Source organism: Strix uralensis, chromosome 3, assembly GCF_047716275.1.
Source record: "Strix uralensis isolate ZFMK-TIS-50842 chromosome 3, bStrUra1, whole genome shotgun sequence".
Lineage (NCBI taxonomy): Eukaryota > Metazoa > Chordata > Aves > Strigiformes > Strigidae > Strix > Strix uralensis.
In genome coordinates this window covers 131,414,828-131,442,126 of record NC_133974.1, presented here as the reverse complement: position 1 = coordinate 131,442,126, position 27,299 = coordinate 131,414,828, and the positions used below count along the sequence as shown (strand labels likewise).

General features: G+C 38.5%; 1 protein-coding gene across 1 annotated transcript; it reads right to left on the bottom strand.

Moving 5' to 3' along the window:
• Window positions 1-134: 134 nt before the first annotated feature.
• TMX4 (thioredoxin related transmembrane protein 4) lies at window positions 135-26,628 on the bottom strand. The gene is made up of 8 exons (XM_074864431.1): window positions 26,406-26,628; window positions 17,258-17,373; window positions 12,490-12,535; window positions 11,265-11,393; window positions 10,301-10,346; window positions 7,985-8,086; window positions 5,619-5,682; window positions 135-4,345 (listed from the first exon to the last, which is right to left on the bottom strand). Exons 1-8 carry the CDS (start codon window positions 26,618-26,620, stop codon window positions 4,059-4,061), a joined length of 1,005 nt encoding a protein of 334 aa, XP_074720532.1. The 5' UTR covers window positions 26,621-26,628; the 3' UTR covers window positions 135-4,058.
• Window positions 26,629-27,299: the final 671 nt, after the last annotated feature.

The window sequence follows — 27,299 nt, the reverse complement described above, 5'->3', positions numbered from 1 at the left end:
TTTTAAAGAGTTTAAGGAATCTTCACAAATCACCACCTCTTATTAACTGGAAGATTGGTATTAAAAAAAAAATCTTTTGTTAACTACACAGATGAGCCATCTGCACACTGAGAAAATGAAAACTAGCTACAAGATGATAATAAATACAAAATTTATATGGAATTTAAGTAAAAATAGCCATAGTATAAATTTGCAACACTTTCATATAAAAGACAATCCTGTATAACATCTCCATGAAGAAAGCCCACATAAGTGCTGCCCAACACGGGTGCAGCACATACAGAGTATTCCAAGACGCGCATACAAGTTTCACACAAATCTCAAGGACAGTAGTTTTGAAAGGCTGTATGTATTTCTAGCCTCTTTAAAAAGTAACCCAGCGCATTTTCTGAATGACTTGCTTTTAAGCATTCATGTTCAGATCCATCAGGGACTGGTTTTCAGAGTAGCATGCATCCCATTTGAAATTTAAATTGGTTCTCAAAAAAAAAATCTTAAGTCATTTTTGACATACAGCTCTAGTTTACAAGTCTTACAGCCCTATCCTTAATCAAAACATTTTGAACAGTGTTAGCAGCAGCTTCTCCAAGGACATTTTGTCTATACTGAGGTTGCAAGAACAAGTTCCATCTTTTAAAATTAATCACAACAGAACAGAGAGAACACTCAGATTGCACCAAAGGTTGATAATGACTTTTTTTTTTTGGAAACACACCAAGTTTAATACTATTGTAATAGTCTAATTAGGACTATACTTGCATAATTCAATTAAAATGTGTTTTAGTAGGAAAAAACCTGATTCTGGGAAGTAGAGTAACATTACACTTCTACTGCATAGCTAGTGATCTTTCTGTTAAACACATATTTAGCCTTTACAGTGTTTGCTACTTGTTGTTTGCTGCATAAACATTACTCAGAGTTGAGTATCTCCAGTATCACACTATGATATTTTTCCTACAAATGTAAAACTAAGTTGGAGATATCAATGGTTGCATAGCACCTTTTTTCCTAAAGTCCTTATCACAATTTAGTGTTCTTTGTAACAAGATATTCCAATACATGTCAAATACAGTCAAACCCAAGTTAGCACTATTATTCCCTACTTTATTAATGAAAACACAGGAGCAATGACATACACATTATGTTCAAGAAACCTTAAAAGCCTCGTATAGCTCATTTCCAGATTCACAAGACAGATCTATGAAGAGATGAGCTGCGGTCACTTGGTGCCTGCTTACTTAATCCCTGCTCATCAGACAGCGATCCTACAGTTAAGTATTCTGCATCATCATAGACCTAATATCTTCATTTTAAATAATCTGCATTTAACAGGTGACATACAAAAACTGAGGAAACGTAAGCAGAGACTTCAGAGAATCACCACACAAAAGAGCTTCTGACATTTCTCACAGCATCTCATAAACCACGTATTCTGTAGGACAAAGTGTGGTTTTGTTTGTTTTTAAATTCAAAGACCATACTGAAATCCACCTCTTGTGAGAACGCCTTATTTGCCTAAACATTCAGAAAGCCCAAATACCTCCTCTTGAGCACTGAAAAGCGGTACACTTGACTTTTTAATGCTTCATAGTCCCAACAGCATACAAGACAACACTGTGAGGTGTAAGGATGTTCTGTATCTTTGAAAGTTAAAACCTCTTTAAACAGCTGAAGAGGATATTAGAAGACTGGCTCTGCAATAGTACAAAAGTGAATAGAAATTGAATCAGAATTTAATACCAACGTGCTCCTTCCTACACACTGAGCATCACAAGACCCTGTACAGAGTAAAAAATATCCTCTTTGGTACACAACCAAAGTCATCACTGCCCTCAATCTGTGCTGGACACAGCCCCACATATTTTTCAGTGTCTGGTAGTTTTGGATCCATGACTGAGGGGATATGCCTATTCTTACCCTTATCCAAGTTCATGTACCTGAATATACACACTGACTCCTGCCTCTCTCATGAAATATGGTTAAATTTTTGTTTTTCTTTTAGACTTTTATGAGGTCCTGATGCACAGATAATGAAAAAAGCAAATACATCACGGAAACAACAAATCTGTACTCTGAGCTTTTAGGTGCACAGTTCTTCCCTCAGAACTACAGTGGCCGAAAAGTTTTCTTAATTTTTTCAACCAAAAGCTTAGCTTGAGTTTGGGGTGGTTTGGGTTTTGTTTTTTAAAAAAGCTGCTACGTACCTCAACTGTTACTGAGTTCTGCTGTCTGTAAGCTTCTAAATTGCTCATTTACGTGGGACAATGCCCAATTAACACAAGACAAACTGTTCTCATTATAGTGCAATATATATATTATCAACTGCATGCTTTCGCATACGTGGAAGCATATTTACATGTGTCCACTATATGAAATTCAAGCTCCAGACTGAGAACGTTCCTTAAGAAAATTAATATTCAATATATGCAGTGTAATTTTGTTCTTTACACAGCTGTAACAGACAAATGCAAAGTTTCTACCATACACTTCCAAGACACAATATGCAACAGGACACTGACAGGAAAAAGTTAAGCTTTCTTAGTAAATATGCTCTTTATGAGCATTTAACAAAAAAAAACCAAACAACTTTCAACGCAAATTGGCCCTATTAATCTCAGTCTCAAAGGAAACCAGCATTTTGCACTTGCAACTTGTCTCTTCTAATGAGAGATGACTTCATCTCTGATTACTCTTTATTCTTGAGGAACAAGATGAAATTCATGCATGTTAGCAAGGTTTATGCAATATATATATATAAAAATCAAGATTAAGACACATCTTATGCACATGAACACACGTCAACAGAACAGGAACACACAGGATCTCCCTGTAGGTATTCCTTACCAAAAAAAAATCCTTATATATTAACCAAGTCAAAGGAGGGAAATAACGATAACCTTTAAGGACTTAAGTCTTCTAACCACACCTAACGCTGCCTACCTGGCATGTAATTTTCACTTTACACAGTTCAACAGACACACGTTTATCTTGACATAAGTAGCAAAAACCAAAAGCTTCTCCCCACTACCCACCCATGCCCCTCTTTTCCTAACGTGCCAATTCCAGTGACAAAAAGTAGGAAAGCAATCAAAGGTAAAACCTTACGTGCCTCTTCAGTTAATATTACTAAAGCAGTTTGAGTTCTGCCAAAAGCATTCTGAGTTGGAAATGGCAGAACTGCACTGCATATGACAAGCCTGTATTGGCAAGAAATATATAACTTACTGACTGCAAAGTGAATACTTCTTGCTACAATCTCCTGAAGTGGGGAAAAAAAAGAAGTCATGCTTTGGCAAAAATCCCCCCTGACCAAAATAATTTCCTTTAAACCTTTTAAAAGTTCAAACTTATTTTAAAACATCTAGCTGCCACTCTTTCTTGGCCTGAGGTTTTCAATTACTCAAACTCCTTGGGTCAAAAAACTCAGCTGACAAGCTTGAGCTGTGCAGCATGCCTCCGAATTACCAAAAACTGAAAAATCTGGGGGTGTGCTGTATCCTAAACTTTCAAAACAAACATTAATAAGAATGAAAGAGAAAGGTGCTTCAGTTGAAAGTGATAGAAATAAACCCATCATACATAACATTTTAATAGAAGACTAGTAAGGTGCCTTCTTTCACTACTGCATCACTTATCCGGTGCTTCTGTGGCATTTGGAAACCACAAATGTTTAGACAGAAAAGTCACAGTCCTGCCAAGATACTATAAAGAGTTAAAAGTCCTGATCTTGCTTAGGTCGATACTTAAAGGAAGACAAGCACAGATGACCGTTTTACAGCTGGTGAACTGGGACTGTTACACCCCTTTTCTCTTAAAAGACTTCAAACAGATAAGATACACTTATTTTGATTGTCATGGCTAAAGTTATACAACACACAGCGTACGTGCTTATAAAACAAACTAAGCAAGTATTAGCTTAAAAAAAAAAAAGAAAAGCCTGCTGACAGAACAGAGGTTTTGTGTAAACACAAATGACAAATCAAGTGTAAGCTTCAGTTTCAGACCCAGGGTCTGATACTTCTTTGGTCCAAGTGTATAAGCTACACCACCGAGAAAAGCTATAGTCCATTATCAGCCACCTGACTTTTACGCTGTCTTACTGAGCTTTCAGTCTCTGAATCAGCTACAGGCCGTTCACTTAAGTCTTCAATTTCTTCTTCCCCTGATTCCTTTCCAAGTGGTAAATCCTCCTCTGAGTCATCAACACTTGAATTTGCTGCATCTTCTCCATCCGAGAGATCTTTTACGCCTGCAGTCTCCTCCACATCATCTGCGGAAAGGTCTGCAGCCTCCTCTGGTTCTTCTAATGCTGCATTCTCCACGTTATCCTTTGTAATTGCTTCTTCTAAACAAAGGAAGAGTTTCAAATACTGAAGTTAGATTGAATCTCAGAACAATGTCTTCTACAGTTACATCACCACATAAGTATTCTGCAATATTCACGAACATTATTATTGAAAACTTGTAGGGGACTGTATTTTCCTTATTTTTCAATTATTTCAAATAAATCTTCTGTAGTATTTCTCCTCCATTTTCATTTGTTTTTCTTGCATATCAGGCACAGATAGCTTTCATTTTGTTCCACCAAGTTACAAACTAAAGACAGACCAATTATAATTCTACCTTTTCAAGGAGTCAAGTATCAAACAAATCATTGGGAAGTGGTATGATACCGGTAAGCTCTGTCGGGTAACAGCTGCCGTTGAGTCAACCAGCCAGCTGGATAGCACACTGCACAAGTAGGCAGAGGTGCGTTTTATTTTTGATAGTGAGGAACAACTAAGATTTTGAAGATGGTAATTTTGCACACTTATGAATTCTAGATCTGGCAAAAGTCTTATTGGCAAGGGTCACAGATGCATCTTCATCTTCAACAGCAAACCAATACACAAAAATGTACCCAACTTAAAAATAAATTTTTCATTACAGTTAAGTTTTGACTCCACTTAACAGCACAAATGTACCAAAAGGTGTTCTGGAACTTAACACACATCTGGTGCTGACAAGATACTTTATTTCGTGTGCAAGTTTTTGCCTCTCATGTTCATAGGGAGCAGAGTACTATTCAGAAGACTTCTCACTAAGGATCAGGAAGATGTATGTTTTCTTCTTTTGTTTGAAGGAGATGCAACACCTTCCCCCATCCCCAGATTCATTTGATTCCCTCTATCTCCTCCTTTCCCCAATCAAGTTACACAGAGAATTTTACAGGTTCAGAATACTGCATCTCCTAAGGCAATATATAGAGTGCATATTAGCATGTGGAAGTGTCCTGCTAAAGCAAATTCCTTTCTATAGTTAAGCAACAGGTTTAGTGATTGTGCACCTGCATAAAATACACAAACCCCACTATCTTTCTTCAAGACTTCCTCATTTTGAATGCATTTAGCCTCTTCACAGTTGTGGAAGCTAGAAAAAATTTCTTGTTGTGTGTTTTTTTTTTTTTCCCTTCTGCTTTGTTATCAATATTTTAGAGCCAAACACATCCATCTTTGTCAGTGGGACTAAAATGAATACCTGGATTACTGGTTCACATCTAAGTTCTTGTATTTCCCTCCCTCCTTCCTACAAGTTTACATTTAAATCTACAGTGTCTCACCCACTTAAAGAATTCTTACCAGGTGTTTCAGCTCTGTATCTTGACTTGGATGGGCAAAGGCAGTCTGAAATCAAAACCAGTATCTATGTAAAAGAAAAAAAGGATTTTATTAGCAAATCATCCCAGGAGCCCCTGCACTATTAAGTATTTTCCTACTCATGCTTTTTAAATAGACATACAATAAAATTTAAAAATTGTATTATCTTCCTCAGAGATAAGAGCTAAATAAATATATGGAAAAAAGTGCATTCTCAGTGTACACCAACCAACATTCTCTGCTTTCTACTCCAAATTTTCTGCCTACTACTTCCCCAAATTTATTCGGTATTGAAACGACTTGCATCTTAAGAAGAAAGGCCCAGAACACAGTTGAGGAATTTTTATTTATTTAAAGTTTCTTGGTCAAGATTTTCTGTATTTTGGGATGTTATTCAATTCCTACCCCAGACTCCCCAATACACAATGTGAACTTCCACCTTTTGTGCTTGATTTTGTCTTTTAGGTTTTTCTGTTCTTCTTATTCAAAGCAGCCTAGTGTAGAACACATACAATCAAAATGCAAAAAAGATTATTTGTGTCTCATTGTCATGTGCTAAGAGCAATGCAGAAGAAAGAACAGACAGATGATACCATCTTAAAAAAGTACATTTCAATCACTGAAAAGCTTTTTAGAAAAATCTGAGTGATTAACTTTACTTTTTTTTTCAGGTTTGTTTTTTTTTTTAGTGAAGGAGGGAAGTTTTTTTTTTTTTCAATCATCATATTCATTTGCTCCTAGTTACACTAACTTGATTTGCACTCATTTGGTGATGAAAATCTACCATCTAGAAAAATACAGCTGTTTAAATTGTACAACGAAAGACATTTGCTCATATATACCAGTTCTGTACACATACTACGTATAAAAATGTGGTTTTGCCTAAATACACACACACGCTGCTTTGAAATCACTTTCCTGTACTACTGAGACACACCCTCATGCATTTTTTTCTCTTTATTTCACTAACACTAATATTTTGGCTGAAGGGCAGAGATCCAAGTGCCAGAAACAACCTTTACACTTCCTACATGGAATAGCAATTTAGCAGCTAGTTAAACCAGTTAACAGCATAACTGTTTTAAACTGTCTTTGCAATTGCAGAGTATGCTTGTGGACCAAGCAACTAGTCTGAAAGAACTTCTACTCCCATCTTTATGTCCTTTTCCAGCTCAGTCTCTCATCTAATATTGATATTGAAGAGGTCATAGAGCCACATCATTCAAATATTCTGAGAGAAAATAATCCCAGCTCCACAGGTAAAGCAACTTCGAACTGTTTCCACTGATGAAGCAACATAAAGCTCAGGATATGGTGCTTAACATTCACATACATAGCTAACAGGTTTGTGTGAATAACCTTCCTGATGTTTTGGAGATTGATATATGAACACACCAGTTCTGGTTACTAATAAGGGAGGTCAGATTTTTTTTCAATTACTAATGAGAACTCAAATCAAAAGATCATGGGGGAAAAAGAAGTGAGATCAGATTTTATTAAAACCAAGCTGTAACCACAAAGCTATGCTCTGTAATAGAGTAAATCAATTAAACCCCCAAATCAAAGCCTTTAAAAAAAATATTTTCATCCTTTCATTTTGAGTAACAGTGCAGCAGCACACTTATGTTGCTAACTCCCACATATACAATCCCACTCCAGCTAATAAAAATCTCTATAAAGTCTGTGTTTTTAGAAAGTTGGGAGTCTTTACACAATTCTGACCACACACATTCAATCCTTAAGTAGAAAAGTCTTAGATACAAAAGGCCAATATAAAAATCGCTTGTTTAGTGGACGGACTAAAATCTAAATTAAAGCACGTTTTCCATAAAAAGGTTAACTTACTTGAGTGAACCAGTATTAACCTTTACCAGAAGTAGGTAACAACACTAGAGAGTGGATCTGCAGTACTGAATACTTAAGGATTTTAATAGAAGAGAACAGAATAGCCTGTTTCAGTTGGAAGGGATCTATAATGATCATCTAGTCCAACTTCCTGATCAGTTCAGGGCTGACCAAGTTAAAGCATGTTGTTCAGGGCACTGTCCAAATGCCTCTTAAACACTGACAGGCACAGGGCAGTGACCAGCTCTCTAAAAAGCCTGTTCCAGTGTTTGACCACCCTCTCGGTAAAGAAATGCTTCCTAATGTCCAGTCTAAACCTCCCCTGGCGCAGCTCTGAACCGTTCCCATGTCTCCTATCACTGGATACCAGGGAGAAGAGATACATCATTCAAATAAGGTATTTCAGTATATCTTTATGAGTGAAATTTATTCTGTTTTTCACAAGTTAATGCAAAGCAAAAGTCCTAGGTAACTGAGAAAAAGAAAGTAATGTGCTTTCTTACCAAACCCAGGAACAGGCCAATCAGTAAGGTAGCTAAAATGAAGATTGCGTAAGAAATCCAAACATGAATTCCAAGAGTGCCAGTGAGGTAGCTATGAATTTGCTGGAAATGAGAAGACGATACTTAATAACTTCATACCTAACACCACATATAATTTATACTGCCTTCACCATTACATAAATTAATAGCTAATTAAGACCTTCCATTTAACAGTATTTATACTAAAGCCTTCCCCCTCAAGCCCTAGTCATCCTTCAATGTCATACTAGAACTGTTTTGATACCATTAAACCTTGTTTTTCTTTACCGAGTTGTTCACATTAAAAGCCTTTTTAAGCAAAGGATGCACAATTCCTTCTTCCTAAGATACTCAACATTAGAGATGCCATACGGAATCTCACTGCAGATAAACGTATGAGGAAGCTTCAGCACAACATTCTTGATCTTTCTACTCTGAAAGAAGGTGGCAACTGTGAGAGACAGACTGTAGATGAACCCACAGCATGAAGCTGTATGTTCATTCTTATGAAATCTGTCACAGGAAGGAGACCATAGAGCCAGCATCCCTGATAGTGACAGTCATAGCACCAACAGAAGTCTATGAAGCTGATTATTTACAATAACTTAGAATTTAAACATTTCAGAACCAAAAAAGTAACCAAGTCGGGTTAAAAGCAAGCGTCCTCTTACATCCACTTCACAGGCACACCATCAAGTGAAAAAAAATGCAACTGCATGCAGAGCTTTATCCCCATAATTACATCTGGGAAGCAGAATGGTAGACATTTAAAGTTGCACAAGATGCAAATACATACTTAAATTTGGCAATTAATTTATTAACTAAAATTGAGCCATTTAGTTCTTACACAAGCTCTTTAGCTCTCAAAAGGAGCCACCCATTCTAAGCAGGTACCGAATAAATTATTTCACTTATAAGTGTAAAGAGAATAATCTAAATACAATATTAAGATTTCTTTGAAACTGAAGCCTGTTATTCAAACCAACAAATTCAACTGACTGAACCAAGCATCACATCAAGTCAGATAGTCTGGTAGGAAGTAAATTATGACATTAGATCTCTTCCAAGAGTGTATCCATTAGAAAACAAACCACAATCAACATTTACAAAAGTTTAAATATTGAAATTCCAGGGTCGTGGGTTTTTTTTAAATGTTAGAACAGCTTCCAAAATTTATTAAAGCATATGCAAGGACAGCACGGCAAGAAGAGTGAGGAAATGTACAGTTGAAATATTCACCAAAGCAAAAAGCAAATTAGAGAAGGTTCCTTCCCAGAGCATTTAATCTTTCAGGAAGGAAACTAGACAGAGGCAACATCATTACACAGCAACCATGGAAGAGAAACACCAGAAGGCTAGAACAACTTAAAGTACCCAGTGAAAGAAAGAATCAAAGATAGCTTGCACAGGAAACCTAATAACTCAAAGTTTGGTTTGATTCTGGGTTAGTTAGAGGCTTACTGGAAGTGATACAAACTCTGTTCAAACTCCCTACTACATTTATTTTTTGTAGCACGTTACAACATTAAGACCTTTTGCTACAATCAAATACAGTCTTTCAATCTTGGCTATACTTGCAAAGATTTTAAGGAAGCACGTTTCCTAACCAGAACTGAAAGGTCTGAAAATTTTCAGCATTTGCATGCTACAGGAAAAACTTTGATAGCTCCCAAATGAAAGTGTCTTGAAAGATTTTAAAGTTCAGAGCATATTGCAGAGTACATGAAGCATTTCTCCTTTACTTCTGATAATTACTCTACTGTCCAAATTTGTTGTGCTCCTATAAAAAGCGTTGACAGTTTGAAATCCAGATGCAGAAATTCTTCCTAAAAAATAAAACCATTACCCTCTCTTCTCCTGTACAGTACAGCAGATGTCAATGAACTGCAAACCAGCATGACTTACAATGCTGAAAATGAACCTGGATATAATCTTTAGGAATCGTGTTAAGTGAGAGAACCTGGTAGATACTAAATTATGTTTACAACTATTTTTGCAGCAGCTCTCAAAAAACTACTTTATCGTGTTAGCACACTGTGATAGAACATTTTAACTATACCAAGATGATAAGAACAGTAAGTTTTTTCAGCACTGATGATAATCTTTACAATCAAACTGCCATTTTTGGCATAGTCTACAAAATTTATAGTGCAAAGTCTACACCCAATGTACAGTAGATGTAAGGAAAATTTCTCGTAAAAGGATAATAGAACTATTCAGTTAGGTTTTGACTTCTAAACAGATTATTATTCTAAGCATAAAAAGGGGTATGGAAAACACTACCACGTAGTTACTTACCCTGATCCATCCAGAGAAGTGAAATAGCCCCGCCATACCATGCATCCTAGAAAACAAAGAAAAGGAAGGAACAGGTTCTCAGACAGACAGGAGTTGAAATACACAGCACACTGCCCAGAAACCAGAAAAAGATTCTATCTATAGAGTTTCAATACCATTCAGTCCCTAGTAATTATCAGATAAATACATTTTCCCTGTACTATGTTCATTTAAAGCCAGCTGATTGCAAAGCACTGAAACAGTGCCTCTAAAGATGACATCTGAGCGTAATCAAGAAATACCAATTCCAGTCCTGTAGCTCCTCTCCACCTTACTAAATATCATATAGCTCTTCCTCATTCTCAGATGAAACGTAAGGACACCCCCTGGATCTTTGACATGAACTTACACATAATAGCTTTAGCCAGAATGAAATGCAGGTCATTCACATCTTTGGTTCATCCTTTATATCATGCAAACACTCTACACTACTTCAAAGTAAATTCAGTGCTCTGAATACGATCTGTGATATATTGTGTAAGCACTACACCATTTCCTATTTTAAAGGAGGATGCAAGACTTCCTTGTAAACAAATAAACAAGAAATCCTTAAAGCTAAAGGCTGCCTTGCCCCAAGTGGCCAGAAGTCACGAAGTAATAATCTGTAGAAACACACATTTGATTCCAGCACTCAGCAGATATTGACACTGACACTTATATAATGCTCAGTGGCTGTACATTTTTCTTTATATATTTTCAAAGATTATATAAACAAGCCTCAGTAGGCATGAACAAAAGCAAGTGCAAAAAATAAACTGCTTTTAAAGGTGAGAAACTGAAAAGCAGGTTGTCAATACAGATTGCTTCTGCAAAACCTACATGTCTAGGGAATTAAAGGCCTTTGGTCTCTAAGTTGTCAACATAGCACCCTTAATGAATAATGAGCTATAAAACATGTTTCTTGTTAATAAAAACAAAGTGTTACATTATAGAAGATGGAGACTTCCATCCTGCTACAGGCTCCACAGCTTCCCATTTTCTCTCCAAAACATAACCTTGAAGATCTTCCAATGTCCGTGAGCCTCGGTATCTGCGAAATACTCCATCGTTTGCACTAAAAACCAGAAATATGCATTAACAGTCACCCCTTAAACCGTATCTGTGGTAAAAAAAAACAACCAAAAAGCCCATATACATAATAGATTTGACTTGCTCAGAAAGTTGAACGCCTAATCATTTTCAATATGTTTTGAAACTGTAATCCATGATGGAAGGTGCCAGTTTAAACAGCATGAGCTTTTGCCATTTATTAAAACTGCTAATTTTCTTAAATATTCACTTGCATCACAGCAAACACAAAGCACATGAGGTTAACCACCAAACCATTTTTTAGACACAACTCAGAATTAAAAGTGTGCATCTATGTATATGTGTGTGTGTGTATATATGCTCGACTCACAATACCATGACTTAATATAGGGTTCAATATTTAAAAGATGACATCGTTTTATTGGAGAAGAGATACAGCAAATGTCTTTCCTGATCCATTTTTAACAGGGGAAATTAGTAAAGTCACTTAAACTAAAGAAAAGCCTCAGATGAGTACTATATCAGTGCAATCAAAGCTCTAAACAATAACCTGAACTTAAACCAAAAATCAGTATTCATTCATTTTTACCTGCATTTCAAAGTTACAGTTTAAAACAAGTGACAGGTGGGAGTAAACAGCTACATATTGATACTGAGTCAACAGACGAGGGATTCTAGTAAATAAGAGAAGCAGTACAACAAACAGTGGAAAATTTCTGTACTGGTTTATCTGCAACCTATGCAGTCAGTTATTCAAATGAGAAATTTTAGTGACACTTACTTAAGGTCAAGTATGTCTGCTCACATACGGTCAGGTTTCTAGAAGCCAATACCAATTCTTGCATCATTTTTTACAAGCGCTATCAAATGACGTTTCCAGAGTGAAAAAGCATGGCTTTTATCTAGGTACAAAACTGTTTGGAGGAGAGCCTTCCACCACAAGTTAAAAATACATCCTTTATGTTCATTTAGTGCACTGAGCTCCCAAGAAATGTTTTACATATTGACAAAAGTGAAATAAGCCAGGTGTTCATTACATCTTCCATGCCACTGTTCAAACCGGACAGGAAAAAAAGAAAATATACCGAAACAGACAACTGTTTCTAGTATGACGCACTTACTGGTAAATTGTGGGAAGTGTTGTGACAAAGAAACGACCACTCAAGCCTGGAAAGGGAAGAAAAAACCACATCAAACGGTTAAGCTAAACTGGAATTTCTCAGCATTCTGACTTATCTATAAATATCTACAGATCTGTATTTGTAGACTAGAAAGCAGCAGACTGCAGAGCTTTTACCACTGTTTTGTAAATACAGCTTTACAGTTTGTCTTCAGAAATGCTACAAACAGTAACAGATACTAAATAAATGCTGGCAAATTAGGGAAAAATGCTTACCTTGAAGAAAGCTTACTACAAGGTAGTATTTCTACATGGATTTCACTAACCAATATTTGCACACTGCTTAAGTTTTTGACCAGACTGGCAGCGTGCACCTCCAACTAAGAGACAGAAGAGCCACACAAATGCACCCACATTCTAGGAGGCTGTGTGCTTGTGTCTGCGCATCCAGACAACCTTTGTTTCATCTAGAAAGCTGGGCCACTAACGATAGCAATGACAACAATGGCTTACAAACTCTGGCCCCTGATTTTAATTCATCCTCTAGCTGATTTTAAATGATTTAGAGCCGCACATTTCAGATCTCAGGTACTTCAAGTCATTAACTAAATTAACCTCCATATTTGCTTGTTTGCTTCTCCAAATAATCCATGTACGCTGCACAATCAGTCTGTTCTTATGTCCTGTAGGAAAGCTCAATGTTTTGGATGTTTCTAGGTTCTTATCATACATCATTCCTCTCTCGTTAAGTACAAATGGTATGCAAACAGATTGATTATAAAGCTTGGGATGTCTCAGCACTATGTTTCATAAAATATTGCAAATTTAAGCCATGAGAATAATTTTTTACACCATCCAGAAGGGTGAGTCATGTCAGCATTTTGAGCATCAGACGGAAGACCACAGAAAGGACAAAGAAAGGTTGAAGTAGGCCTTCAAGAAGCTGACTTGAATTGATCCCCACACTGAAAGCGAGTGTTTCACTGACTGGCAAATACATAATAATCTTCTTACAAGTATCACCCTAGACAGTGACAACATAGTGCAACTTATAGGACAGAGAAATTATCCAAGTCATCAAAAAGCAGCTTGTGAGGGAAAAGGGGTTTGAAGTTCTCCAGCCTCGCACTTCATAGTGCTACAGAGTAATATGTGCAAAGTGCTTCCAGCTTCATTGCTGTGCCAAGTACACCAACAAAGATCTCCCAGCGTATGGTTTCATCGCAAACGAGTTGGTGCTGAAGCAAAAAACTCCCAAACATCTCATAAGCAGGCTGTCTGTATGACTCAACTAGCTAAGCTGTCAGGTGAAGACATCGCTCTTTCCCCTCTGCTCCCAAATCTGAGGAAAGTCAGGGCTACTTGACACGACCACCTCCTGACAATCACAAAACCTGCAAGTGAGAGGAAGATCTCACCTTAGTGCTTCATAATATTATTTACTATTCAACACATCCAACTTAAAAGACTGCAGAAATGAAAAATGTGCTATTAATGCAGTCCATTTTGGAAAAAAAATACAGCAGACTTCAGAGATTATCAACCCCTAGACAGGCAGTCTAACTCCATTAGTAACGGCTACGTTCCTCTAGTAGCAATTGCCATTCATGTAAAGTACCAGTGCAAAGAATACAAATCAGTTATTCAATTTTTCCTTTTATGAAGTTCTGTGATAATCTTTTGGGGAACCAAGTCTTTATTCAGCCTTCAATAAAGTAAACAACTTTCTGCATCAGGAAGCTAGCCATGGAAAAGTACTATAGCAAGAGAGTTGCTGCCTTTGGAGACAGAGATGTGTCAGACTGAACTAAGCCAGGTATTTCTGAAAGTTTCAGTAGTAACAATTTTCCGTGTGTGAATTTCCCTATGGAATAGGCAAAAAAGCATTGTGTGGTTTTTTTGTTGTTTGGGGGTTTTTTTGAAGATGTTTCAATCAAACCAAGTGCAAGCATCTTTAAAGTTCCAAAATGGAAGTCTTCTTGATTTCAACTTTTCAGCTTTCTGCCTTTATTGCTATGAGAGACAGGGTGGTGGAAAACTTTATAGAACAGCTAAAAGCTGTGCCAGCACAGGAAGATATAAAGTAAACAAACACACAAGTGTAACAGTAGAATTAATCAAGCAGAAAGCACAGCTTCACAAGAAAAACTAGGTGGAGAGCCATAAAACACATAAGCAGCTTAAGAGCAGAGAAAGTCATGGGAACACTGAAAGACTCTCTGAAATCTTACTTGTATTTCTTACAAATGCTAGTCAAGCAAACAGAAAACAAAATAGCTAGTCTAAGTCTCTCTTACCAGTAGCCTGCCCTAGAGCAAGTACCAACAGTCTCAGAATGAACAATGAAATCTATAAAATATAAAATCTGTTACCAAAATGCATCTAAGCATCCCTAAAGCTCTAGTTGAAGGTTCATTGCTTATCTAAGGCACCTCCTTAGAACAGTAAAACCATATGCGAGTCAGCTACGAAAAGCTAAGAACAGACACGAAATTGTTTTGGTGCCTGTTTAATACGAACTTGAACTGGCTAGTAGTTTAACCTGAAACACAGTTAAGCATCTGTCTTTGGAAATCAAAACCTGACATACATCCATTATGAAGTCAACAGCTATTCAACAACAGGAAAAACTTCAGTATTTGCACACACACACACACACCCCCAATACACAGAGAATATGCCATCTAAAAATACAGCTGCTTTCATCAAACTACTACTCAAAGAAGACTACAGAAGACCCAAGAAGTCTTATTATAAATCACAGGTAAATGTTGTGATTGGGAGCTTAAAGGCACCACAAATACATAGAACTTTGAGATCCAGAAGCATCCCCGTTACTTGAAATACTGAACGTTTCAATACAAAGGATAAGGAAAGAATAAACACTTTAAGACTAGTACATCAAGTCACTGAAATATGCTGTAAATCCATTAGGGCTCTGGTGGATTTATTCTTTGGGCATGTGCTGTAATTAAGCAACATGAACACCTACTTTCTCCTGCAGGTTTTGGAAGTGTAATTTTACACAAGTCTGCACTCATCTAGTGGTTTTCCCTGAATTTAACACATTTTGACTACTTCCAATTTGATGAAGGGGTTACATAACCAAAGCTAATTAAGGTACCATCGTGCAAGCAAGAACAGGAGATAGAGCGCTTAATCACACCAACTGAAAGGCTAAAGCATAAGCCTATAGTAAAAATACCTCAATAACTTTGGAAAGATTCCAAAGGAGCTCACATACCTTCAAAATCACATCAGCACCAAAGGTCAAATACGTAATAAATCTTTGTTTTCCAGTTGACTATTCATTAGTTTTAGAAGTGGCTACAGTTTCCATGCTTTGTGCTGAACTGGATATTGTAGGTTTATTACTCATGCTTTGGTACAAATTCAACATTCTGGGTCAGTCCTTTGACTTGCATAAGTCAAACATCCTCAGAGGTCAAGACTCTTGCCATTAGAAATTCAAATATTTAAGGAACTTCTGGTTAAAAGTCACATCGAAGGTCTTAAGAATCTGGCATCACTCAGCAGTCAGAAAAATTTATACCAAAAGAATCCCTGTCTAATCAGGAGAAAATAACAGGATAGGATTATAATGGTTCCCCATTTGCAGCCTTAACTCCAGAGTAACCATTACTTTGTTAGTGTGAAGAAGCTGGCTTTAGGTTCACACCTATGAAAAAAGTTTTAATATTCAAACTCATCTGTTTAATAAACTGTTAATGATTAATACATGCACTAAAGGAATGCCCCACATCAGCAGCTTTTTGGCATAAGAGTTTTTGTATACCTGAAACTTTTAAGAAAACATTAACCTACTCAAGGTCTAGAACAGCTGGCATTTTCTTGTGAACTTAAATCACTGTATCTGAGACCAGAGTTTAAGTAATTTCCCTGCTGTTAATTTAATACTGTTAACTTGTTTGGCACATTTTCAATTAACAAAACAGACACATTTTCCACATGCTTTATAAGGAAAAAAAAAAGATCAGTAAAGCTTAGCCTTTTTATTCTAGTAACATCTCTTCCTAACTTTGTCAGTCTTTTGATACCGCTGATCAAATCTTTCATCCCCTCAAAGCCAAAACAAACACGAAGCATTCCCAGGAGATGCAGAGGTTTAAACAATATTGGTACTGCTTACACAAACACACGTTCAGAACTCTGAAGGGAGTCACTAAAGGAATAAATAAGATGGTATTCACGCTTCTGTGGATAGTTAGGAAACTCTTTTTGTAAACAGATTTGCATATGCACATCACCAACAGAAAACAATAACATCTATACTTCAAAGCACTAGTACAGTTAAACAAGTCAATAACCCAGCATCATCATGGAAACAGTTAAGAACTTACTAAAACGGTCTCACACTGTGGTAATGCTACCACACCCTGAAACTCTCAGTAACTGGAGGCTACAGAACTGGATTCTTCTGCAGACAGTTTGGAGGAGAGAGGAATTAGACAGGCAACAGCTTTCAGTGAAGTAGATTAAAATAGAGAATAAGCCCCTTTTAATACAGTGTTAAGCCAGATCACTCCCCCAATTCTTTAATCCTTCAAATTGAGTTTATAAACTTAGGCTCACAGATATGAACTATAAGGAGAAATAAAATGTGGATAACGTTATTTTGATTTAGAAACCTGTTTTCTGACTTGGCTGGTATCCCAGGTACTCCAGTAGAATAACACACACTCCCAGACACTAAGTGGTGCTTAGACTGAATAAATCCTTTTACTCAAACAGTCTATTTCATACTATACCTGGTTCTTGAGTGACATCCACCTTTCCCACAGTGACATCTAGATGTTCGCTTTCCTTTGCAAAGCTCTCCCATGTCAATTCAATCTGTTGACAAGCTGGACACCAAGGAGCATAGCTAAAGGGGGAAAACAGGTTAAATATTTTAATATTCTTACATTTATAGACATTCAAACTGGTTTACTGTACAGAGAAAATACAAACACATCAATAACACAGGAAAAAAACTCTGCAGTTTTTCTTAATCAAGTCTACTGAATAAGATAATCAAGTAGTCTTGTATCAATCCTTACATTCGTCCTCATGTTATTAAAACAAAGCAAATCTCCACAGATTTGAGAAATTCATATCCAAACCCCTCACCACTCATGATTACATATGAAATAAATCCATTTCCATGGCAGCTATCTGAATTACTGAAGTCAGGCTGTCCTCTGAAGCCGTATACTTCAATGTAACATTTTGTATTGATTTTCCACACCTCAGAACTTCCAGAAATTACATTTGCCTTAGCCCACTACTCAATACATCAAAGCATGACCTTTTTGTGAGCGCTCTCTTTAGAGATTTAAAAAGAGTGCACATAAAATTCCTACTGCTCATATTGCCTGTTCTTCTCAAGTCTTGTATTTTCTCAGAATTTAAGAAAAATAAGAAAGCATGGTTCAAGAGCTGAGTTTTCTATACCACCAATTGGAATAATCAATTTTGCCATTATTATTAATAATATCAACATGGAGAGCAAACAGCTAATATGAAAGAATAATATTAGGTAACACTTAAATGCTGATAAAATCCTATTTGCCATCTTTATGCATTTTACCCTAACTTGGTTGACAAGGTCTGTGTCAAACTTTTGCAGGTTGCAATGGTCTGTCATATCTCACAGAACAGCAAGGTACAGCATGTAACTGAGCCATGGCACTTGCCCATGAACAGACTTACCCTTTTACAAATCAAAAGAGACCCTGACATGGCTTAACTTAATTTACTGGGTGGGTGGGGGGAGGTGGAAATGTATATAGTAGCAGAAGTAGTGGGTGTAGAGACACACCACTTCTCACAGTACTCCATATATGCTACCATGCTCCTCATCCATTGTTAACAACAGATTTCTTCATGGGCAAAGGCCAATATCCTTAATAGCCCACATAAACACTACACTCTAACTGGGAACCTCTACAAGGAATCCCTTACTTCTTCAGTTTGTCTGCCAGAACTACTATCTGGCCTAAAAGTGGCACTCCCTACTCTCTGGCTGTCTTCTGGTCAGGAATACTTACTTAGTGGCTGAGGACAGAGATCTCCCCAGCTACATGCAGATGTTTCATGTAAATAAGACTGAATCTAAACCAGGTAATTTCTCACAGAAGCAGCAGAATCAAATTTACCCTGTATGGTAGCTTTGAAACCCAAGTATTTAAAAAAGGAAATCTTGTCACTGGAAGTTAAAAGGATACAATTTAAAAATATGTGTTGTATTTTACCGTACTAGGAATTTTTGATTTTAAGTATGAACGTTATTACTGTGGTTTTTTGAATCAACAGCACTTCACGTGAAACTATCTGAAAACAATACATAAATCTTACCCTTCAAAGAATCAGCCCCTCAGTATCTTTTAAAAAGATGCTGGAAACAAGTCTCGCATGCAGAGTTGTTTCCCATTGTGCTGGCCTATAGAGGGCTTTTAACAATAGTTTGACAGATACTGTACTTGAGTATTTTATTACAGTAGTTTGACTGGTAGGTAAGAAACTGCACTCATCCATCAGATAACGTCGCTGATGTTGCTCTAAAATTAAAGACAAGTCAAAATGTTTTCTAAATCCAGCCTCTCTAGATGTGTCAAACTCACGCCACGAGATTTTGAAGATTAATATACCCTTTGGCCTGTTTAAGGTACTATGTGATCTTGAAATAGAAATTTGGCCCACATCAATATTTATGTTTACATTTTGCATTCATAAGCCTTTCTTCTAAATGAAATTAAGTGGAATATTCAACACACATGGCTAACATTCATATGATTATAAACATTTTCTTTAGCCTAAAGCAGCATTAAAACACACTCATATCACAGTGTTGCAGTGACAGAACATAACAATGAACTTCACAAAAAGCCTTAGTTGTTGGCTTCCAAGTTTTTATTACCAATATTGGATGTGGGATGGCAGCAGTCACATATGATACTACAAGATCCAGCCACTCAAGCTGAACACTGGCACAGACTTAAAATATTTGCTTATTAAAATATTTAAAATCAGGCTTAATATTTGCTTTACATTCCTGAAATTACACATTCAGTTTTTGCCAGCCAGGAAACACCCTGTCCCCACATATACAAGAAAGAACTTGCAATAGACATCAGAGTTTTGCAAGAGTTATCACTGCTGTTTACTTCAACATCCTCACTTTTCTGAAGCTTTAATGACTGCATGTTATGCAGCATTTGAAGCACTAAGGAATTCAGGAGTGCCTCCCGGAAATCAAAAAACATTCTGTTGCCAAAGCCTTATTGTGCCTCCCTCTCAGTCTTAAAATACTTCCCCTTACACTTTCAGTAAGACACAGAAGAGTAAGATACTCAGGTCACCTTTATTAAAAGTTTCAAAAAACTTTTTGCACCCTGAAGAACTGAAGCTTAAGGAGGTACTTTATTTCAACGCAGGCTTCTAATGACTCCTCTAGAACTGCGGCTGATTTCTGTTTCTACAGGAGTCACAGCACAACTACCATTCTTACATTCTCCAGAAAAAAAAAAAAATAAGTCTGTCAGAGCAGGAAAGCAGATCCATATGTGTGCTGTGAACACAGTTTTCATTACTTTTCATCAAGTCATAATATCCAAGACCTCGTCACTTAAAAAGCAGATGTAGCCAAATTTCTTCTGCCATACTCCACAGACAGACCAGGAAATAATCCTCAACACCACCACCAAATTTTGGGCTGTTACTCCTCTAGCTTTTCCCTCTGCGCAGGGTGTACCTTTAGCTGTTAACGTGTTGCCCTATGCCCTCCAAGTGTGCCAAGAAACAGGACTCAGGTCTTTCCAATTCAAAAAAAAAAAAAAAAATCTAAGTCCACTTCAATTTAAATCAAGAGTTCAGCAGTTGGTTAAGGAAAGAAAATTTTCAGTACCCCATTACAGATTAAAAAGCAATTTACCGATCTCCAACATTTAAGGATCAGACTGAAAACACCGCATACCTATAAATTACACGTTGCCAAGTTATTCACCGCAAGCAGGTAACACACATCTCTCAAAATACACCTCATCCGTGGCATTGCCAGACCTCTTACATAGCACAAAGTTTCACAAATGAAATATCCTCATGCACTGTCGACCCTCCGTAAATAAGGCAACTAACATCTATCTACTGGTCAGGTCCACTGCAAGAACAATTGACTTCAGTGGATTAAAATCACTATTTCAAAGCAGCCAGACATTTTCCAGTTCCTACTCCCATCCATTACAGTATCTGAAGCTTTTTCAGAGGGCATCAAGAAAGCAATCCAAAAGCAAAATTTTAAGCTCTTAAAAAGTCAAAAGCAAAGTCTGTGTCTATCTCTGATCTAAAAAACAAAAGACCAAGCTTTGGCTTTCAAATATCAGCAACTTCACTGATGACTGCAATACAAAAAGAAAAAAAAAAACCAAAACAAAACTTAAATTAAAACCAGTTTGAGCAACCATGCCATTCAGCCATATCACTACAGAGTTGATCAGTAAACACAGAATGACTTTACTAAGATTTACTGATACACAGTTTCAAACTCCAAGCCACTAATCTCTCCTCTTGTAACTGCTTGGCTAGAGAATTCACCAATTCACTCATTTTCAAATGAATCTAACTGCCTCCTTTTATCTGTTTTTTCACTACCATTATCAGTAACTATCAGCGTTGAACAAACGTAACCTCGAATAGCATTCTACACTTCTGCTCTGATGGCAATTTCACAAAGTTGCAAGAATCTAGGAACAAAGGAGAAACAGCTTACAGATACAGGCTTGAGAGGATTTCCTGAAGAGAAAACAGCAAAATAGGTGAGATGAAAGTTTCCCCGTTTAGTCTAGTTTTTCTCAATTCAAGACACACAACTTTTTATAAAAGGTACTGCTTACAGTAAACCAAGCTATTTGCTGGATTTCAGATTGGGAGTACTATTAAAATTAGAGGTGCAAATGCTGAGACAGTACCTAATAGAATGGTAGAAACAATACTGGAATGAAAAAATTATTACTTTAAGTAGTTTTGCCTTATTGCTACAGACTTCATAAACATACAAAAAAAGGACAGTGCCTGATGTCTTTGGTTGTTACCTTAAGACTATCAGTTGATTCATTCTCGTTTCTAAATACAAATAGTTCTTGAGGAAGGATATGCAACTTTGTAATTTCAACAAAAGATAAGCTTCAGAAGAACAACTACATGGTTTTAGTCTACTTTTCAAGTGAGCAGGTGGTAGTCAAAGATAGAGAAGTTAGTCCCTGTAATCTACCAAGACCTGTATCACAATAGTACATGCCCTGGAAGCTGACAAGAAGTTTCCTCCAGGGTGCTAAACCCCCTCCAAAACAGACAGGGAAGATTTCCCAACACAAAAACTGTTGCTCCACAGAAGCTAAACACGTTGGTTTTGGTTTTGTTTTTTTTTTTTTTTACAAATTGCTGAAGCACCAGCTACCTCAAAGAGCAAACAGAGGAGGTTTCTTCCCTGGATTCTCCTGACAAGCTTCACTCAAATGCCTTAGATCACAGATGGGCCCACTGAAGTGACAATACACTGAGACACTGCTTTGGGGACTTTGTTTCAGGGTGCAAGCTCAACCTTGCAAATTCCCATTCTGCTGTATTTACTTCAGTAACCTGACATCCATCTCTTTTTCCAATAATACCTGAATAAAGGGGAAAAGTAACTGCATACCATTGTGGTGTGATGCTCTACAAGCCAAAGAAATTGTACTCTCTGAGATAACATTTCAAGTGCTACTTTCCACTTGTTCTACAGCTCAGTAATGAAATACATTTTAAACTTCCAAGAACAAGACAAGAAGCAAAGCAGGGTATACCGTAATTATTCCGCTCCCTAGTTTCAAAAACAGGAAAAGGATGAGTACCATCTGCAATTAAAAAAAAACCAAAAAGACCCCAACAACTTTCCATTCACACGCTTTTATTTTTAAAGATTGAGAAATTATTTTTAAAATAGAACGCAAATCAGTCATTCCAAAATTATGTGAAATCTTCTAGAACTTCAGCGGATTAAGTTCCATCATTCTACATGGTTCTGTCCCCTTCTAGAATAGTAAAACATCTGCTACCAAGGATATTTCAGTTTCACACTTTCTCAGCTTCTGTTCAGCCAATGCTCAGCACAGTAATTTGACGCACATTCAGTTATTAAATAAGAGTCCATAGATAATTCGGTCACTTCCTCTGAACTCAGTCAGGAGGGCTACAGAAGCTTCAGAACTAAACCAGAGTTTTGGTAACTTGATTTTCATTTCCCCCTTTTTGTGGTTTTTTTGAAGAATAGGACAAAGAATAACCTGGATATTACAAGTCAAGAACAAGTAACAGCCTATCCTCTTACAAGTGACAGAAACTTCGCAATCTTATTGAACTCTCAATCTAAGTTACAGCAATTGTTAAATAATTTATGGAATTATTCAGGAGTTTATTGAAACAAAGTGTTTTATGCCAACTGTTTAAAACCATGTAAATACTAAAACATTCAGCTAGATTTTTAGCCCAATCTCTTGAAACTACAGACAAAAGTGCTAGTGGAACGGCTGAACCCTTGTGATAATCCGGCCTACTAGACAGTGGGACAATGTTTAACGATAAATGACAATGAGAAATTAAAGTATGGGCCTATACTATAGGTATGAGAAGTCTTGAAAACATGACTAATTACTTACACTATTCTCTTAATTTTCTATTTTAATTCTAGCCAGGTGAAAATCAAGACATTCTTTTTCCAGTACACACAAGCACTAAGTCTGTGCCAAAACAAATGGGAACAAACCATTTAACAACCTGTGTGGGAACTAAACTATAGATTTTCCCAACAGGCAAGTACCTCAAGGACTGTAGATGCAATAGGAGCATATGAAATATAGTCATTTGTAACCAGAGGCATAAAGACAACAAGTTTATTGTTGGTGGGGTTTTGTGTTTGTTTTAATCTATCTCAATAAGAAGAGGCTGTTAAATTAAGATCAATCAAGCTTGGAACAAGCTATGTTTACAAATGCAAAATGCACTCTTAAACAGACCAGAAATTAACTTTCTATATTTTTAACATTGTGTCTGTTAGGAATAAAGACAAAAAGGAAACTCTTCATATTAACGAATCATTATCTTGCAGCCACAGACTAGAAATAAGTCAATAAGGAAACCTTTTTTAAAACAGCTCGTTCCAGCATCACACTCGCAGCACTTCAGCCCGGATCTGTGCGCTGCGATAGTAACAGTAAGCCAAAAGTGTTGCAGTGTCTTTCAGAGACACAAAGTTACCCAGAACATTTTTATCAATGAAATGCAGCAGTGCTTCCAGCGCCTGCAATTTTGCCAGCTATGAATAACCAAGTATTTAGTCAATCAAGTACACAGACTTCTGCTAGGAAGGATGAAGGAAGAAAAATCCTATTGCACTATAAATCCTGTAGACAAGTAATTTTTGACTTCATTTTCTTTATTTGTGCACCTGAGAACAACAAAAAGGTAGTAACATACAGTAACTCGCCTATACTACTCTCACAAATAGAAAAACCTGACATTAAACAGAAGTAGTAGTACACATTCCTACCAGGGCAGAAGGCTCCAAGGCAGTAACCTAGAGCAGGTAACAAGAATAAATATTTTTTTCATAGAGATCACAGAATCATCCAGGTTGGAAAGGACCTTGAAGATCATCTAGTCCAACCGTTGAGATCCTATAACAATATTTGCATTAAAAAAAAAAAAAAGTACTGCTTGGAAAACAAAGGTCTTCTAAACAAACAGGAAGTTCTTCAAGCAAATGAGGGTTTGATGAACAATACTGCGTTCTTGCCAACAGCATGGAAGGAATCAATGAACTGACATGCAGGACTCCTGTCCGGATCACCAGTTCTAAACCAGATAAAAATCAGTAGAAGCTGAAATCCATCACCATGAAAACAGCTGCAAGAATCATAAGAAATCAATACTAGATCTCAAACTCCTGTTTAGACACAACTGGGAACCTCAAACTCCCACTAATTCAAGAACAGCAGCACTGAGTTAGCACCCTCGATAAAGACAAAGGTTCCTTCTCAGTTAGGAGAAAAGCAGAAAGCACTAGAAATGTACCACAGGAAGTAGCATGGAGAACCAAGGATCTTTCACACATCAAACACTGTATATAAAATAAAAGTGTAATTCCAGCAATGCAGCATATTCAGCTAGCACTAAAGCTAACTTTGCCACCATTGCTATTGGCAGCTACCTGCAACTCCAAACCAGAGTGCAATGTTTCAAGTGGAGTAAAGACTCACAACGAATTTTAACTATTTGCTATTCCAACCACTTCCAATTTCAGTCAGTTCCTCTCTTCTTTCTTCCTCAGGGGCATACACCACTAACTATTTAAATATTTTCTCTTAGAAATAAAAACTTTGAATCACCATAAATAACTTTTTTCCTCCTTAAGATATGAACTCACATATGAATCAATAACTTTCATACAATAGCTTCCACATAGGACTAGGATGTCGGAAGTGGAAAAATTTCAATTTAAAAAATAAATTTATTTTCTCCCACCTCAAGATCATCCCTTCCCCCACCTTTTAGAACACAATAAATGACAAGGGAAAAAAGGAAACTCAAAAATCAAACCTCAATCCTTAGCCACAACAGGGGGCATATCCCCAGGTCTCTCTCAATCAGCTGTTTCAGGATTGTTCCCATCTATTTGCTGATTAAAACCAGGTGTCCAGTAGGATCCTGAGCCGTAAAGCCCTAGGGAAAGTGATAGTCCCTCCCCCTAATAAGAGACTGGAGGTAATTCAAATTCAATACTAAAACAAAACTTAAAGCAGCTGAGCAAGTATTCATGAGGGAGTACAAGTTCAGATGTTGATGGGCAACCTAGTCCGTTTCAGAGGCTACCTAGTCTGTTTCAAACTGTTCCAGCTCAAGCACTTCCACAGAGGAACAGCACATGTTGCAATAAAATCCTATTTCATAGCTGCACAGCACACAGGTATCACTTGAGCATACACCCTACTTAAACTACTTTCTTTTGGTAAGTGCTGTCTTAAAAAAACCCTCAAGTTACTTTTCCCCCTTCTAAATACAAGCAGATGAGCAAGCCTCCAAGAACAAAACGTCACGTGCATTTCAGGAATAGTATCATGTCACAAGCAACGCCGTGACACCACTACAGTTAATGAGAAGCACTTAAAACCCCAGCCAGCAATAGGCAAGCCGCTCTTTAGCTGTCACCAGGAGAAAGCAACAGCAGCACTGAAAAGTTCATGAAATCTGATGCATCTTCCTTGAACACCACGATCTCTAGAGCAAGGCGGCTGCAAGCGAGGGCGTACCAGGGTGTTATGTAACACTTACCACTTTGGAAAACTACTCCTGCTAAAATATTGCCCACCAAATTCAGCCTTCCTAGCTTGCACAGAATCCAAGGAAAGTCCCAGTCGGGTAAGCAGTGCAAGGGGCAGTGCCTGACACTCTTCCCCAGCTGGCCGTTACCGTGGGGTCACCGCTGACACGCGCCCACTTTAACCTTGGGGCACTCGAGGGGCTGTGCCCGCGCAGGACGAGAACCTGAGGGAAAGCTACTTTTAGCAGATCGCGATATAAGGCGAGCGTGTGCCTGCAGGCTCAGGGCCGACAACACTCGGTGTTAGAAGGGATCAACGGCATTAAGCGTCCCTCTGTGGCCGTCCTCCCCTCCCCGGGCGGGGGGAGGGAGAGCTCCCGCTCTTCCCTTCAGGGGTCGAGAAGGCCGGCACCGCCCGGCCCCCCTCTCCCCGCACCAGAACAGGCGTTACGGGCCGTGCCCGCTCCCCGGGGCAGGCGCTGAGGCGGGAGACGCCGGCCCCCCCACCCACCCCGGCTCGTTACCCCTGAGGCGGGGAGAGGGGACACACAGCGGCCGTTACTCACAACTCCAACATCCACTGGCCCTGCAACACCAGGCTCCAGTTGGAGCCGCCCAGCACTTGCACGCGGCTCCGCGGCTCGCCGGGGCTGCCTGCCCGGGGGGAGGAGAAGGAAGAAGAGGAGGAGGAGGAAGCGGCGGGAACCAGCACGGCCACGAAGAGCAGCAGAGCGGCCGCGGCGCAGAGGAGCCGCCGCCCGCCCCAGCCGCCCGCCGCCATGTTCAACCCGCCCGCCCCAGGAAGTGGGAGCGCGAGCGGGCGCCGCGGGGGCGGGGCCTGCGCGGGGCGGGCGGGGAGCGCGCGGCGCGGCCGTTGGGCGCGAGGCAGTTTGGGCGGGAACCGGCCGGCGCCTCCTGAGGGGAAGGGGAGGGCGGTGCCGCGGCTCTTCGTCTCTCACAGGGAGCAGCTCACTCGGCTCAAGCCCCAGCTCCCGCTCGACAGCAGAGCCACCGGGCAAGGACTCCGGCCCCGCCATCGCTGCGGTTTCAGTGCACTCGCTCAAGGTTCATGAGTCTTTCTTGTATTGGGGCGCCCCGTATTCAAGGTGCGGGATCATGTTTAAGCAGGTGCCCACTCAGCCCCCAAGGGACTGTTTGCCCCAGCCACACAGCCTCTCTATCCCAGTGCATTGTTGAGCCCATCCCTGACGCAAGACTTTGTGTTTTTCCATCACTTGAATGAGATTCCCATCAGCCCCATTCCTTTGGCTTGCCCAGGTCCCTCTCTGAACGACAGCCCTGTCCTCGAATGGAAAGATTGCACTCTCAATTAACAGTAATTAGGACAGTAAACTTCCTTAGTTAGCCCGGTAAATTGATCAGAAAAAATAAGAAGAGATCACTGTACAGGTCTGAGCTGCCTTCCTGTCTGATACACAAATTAGTTCTTGTTTGGCTGG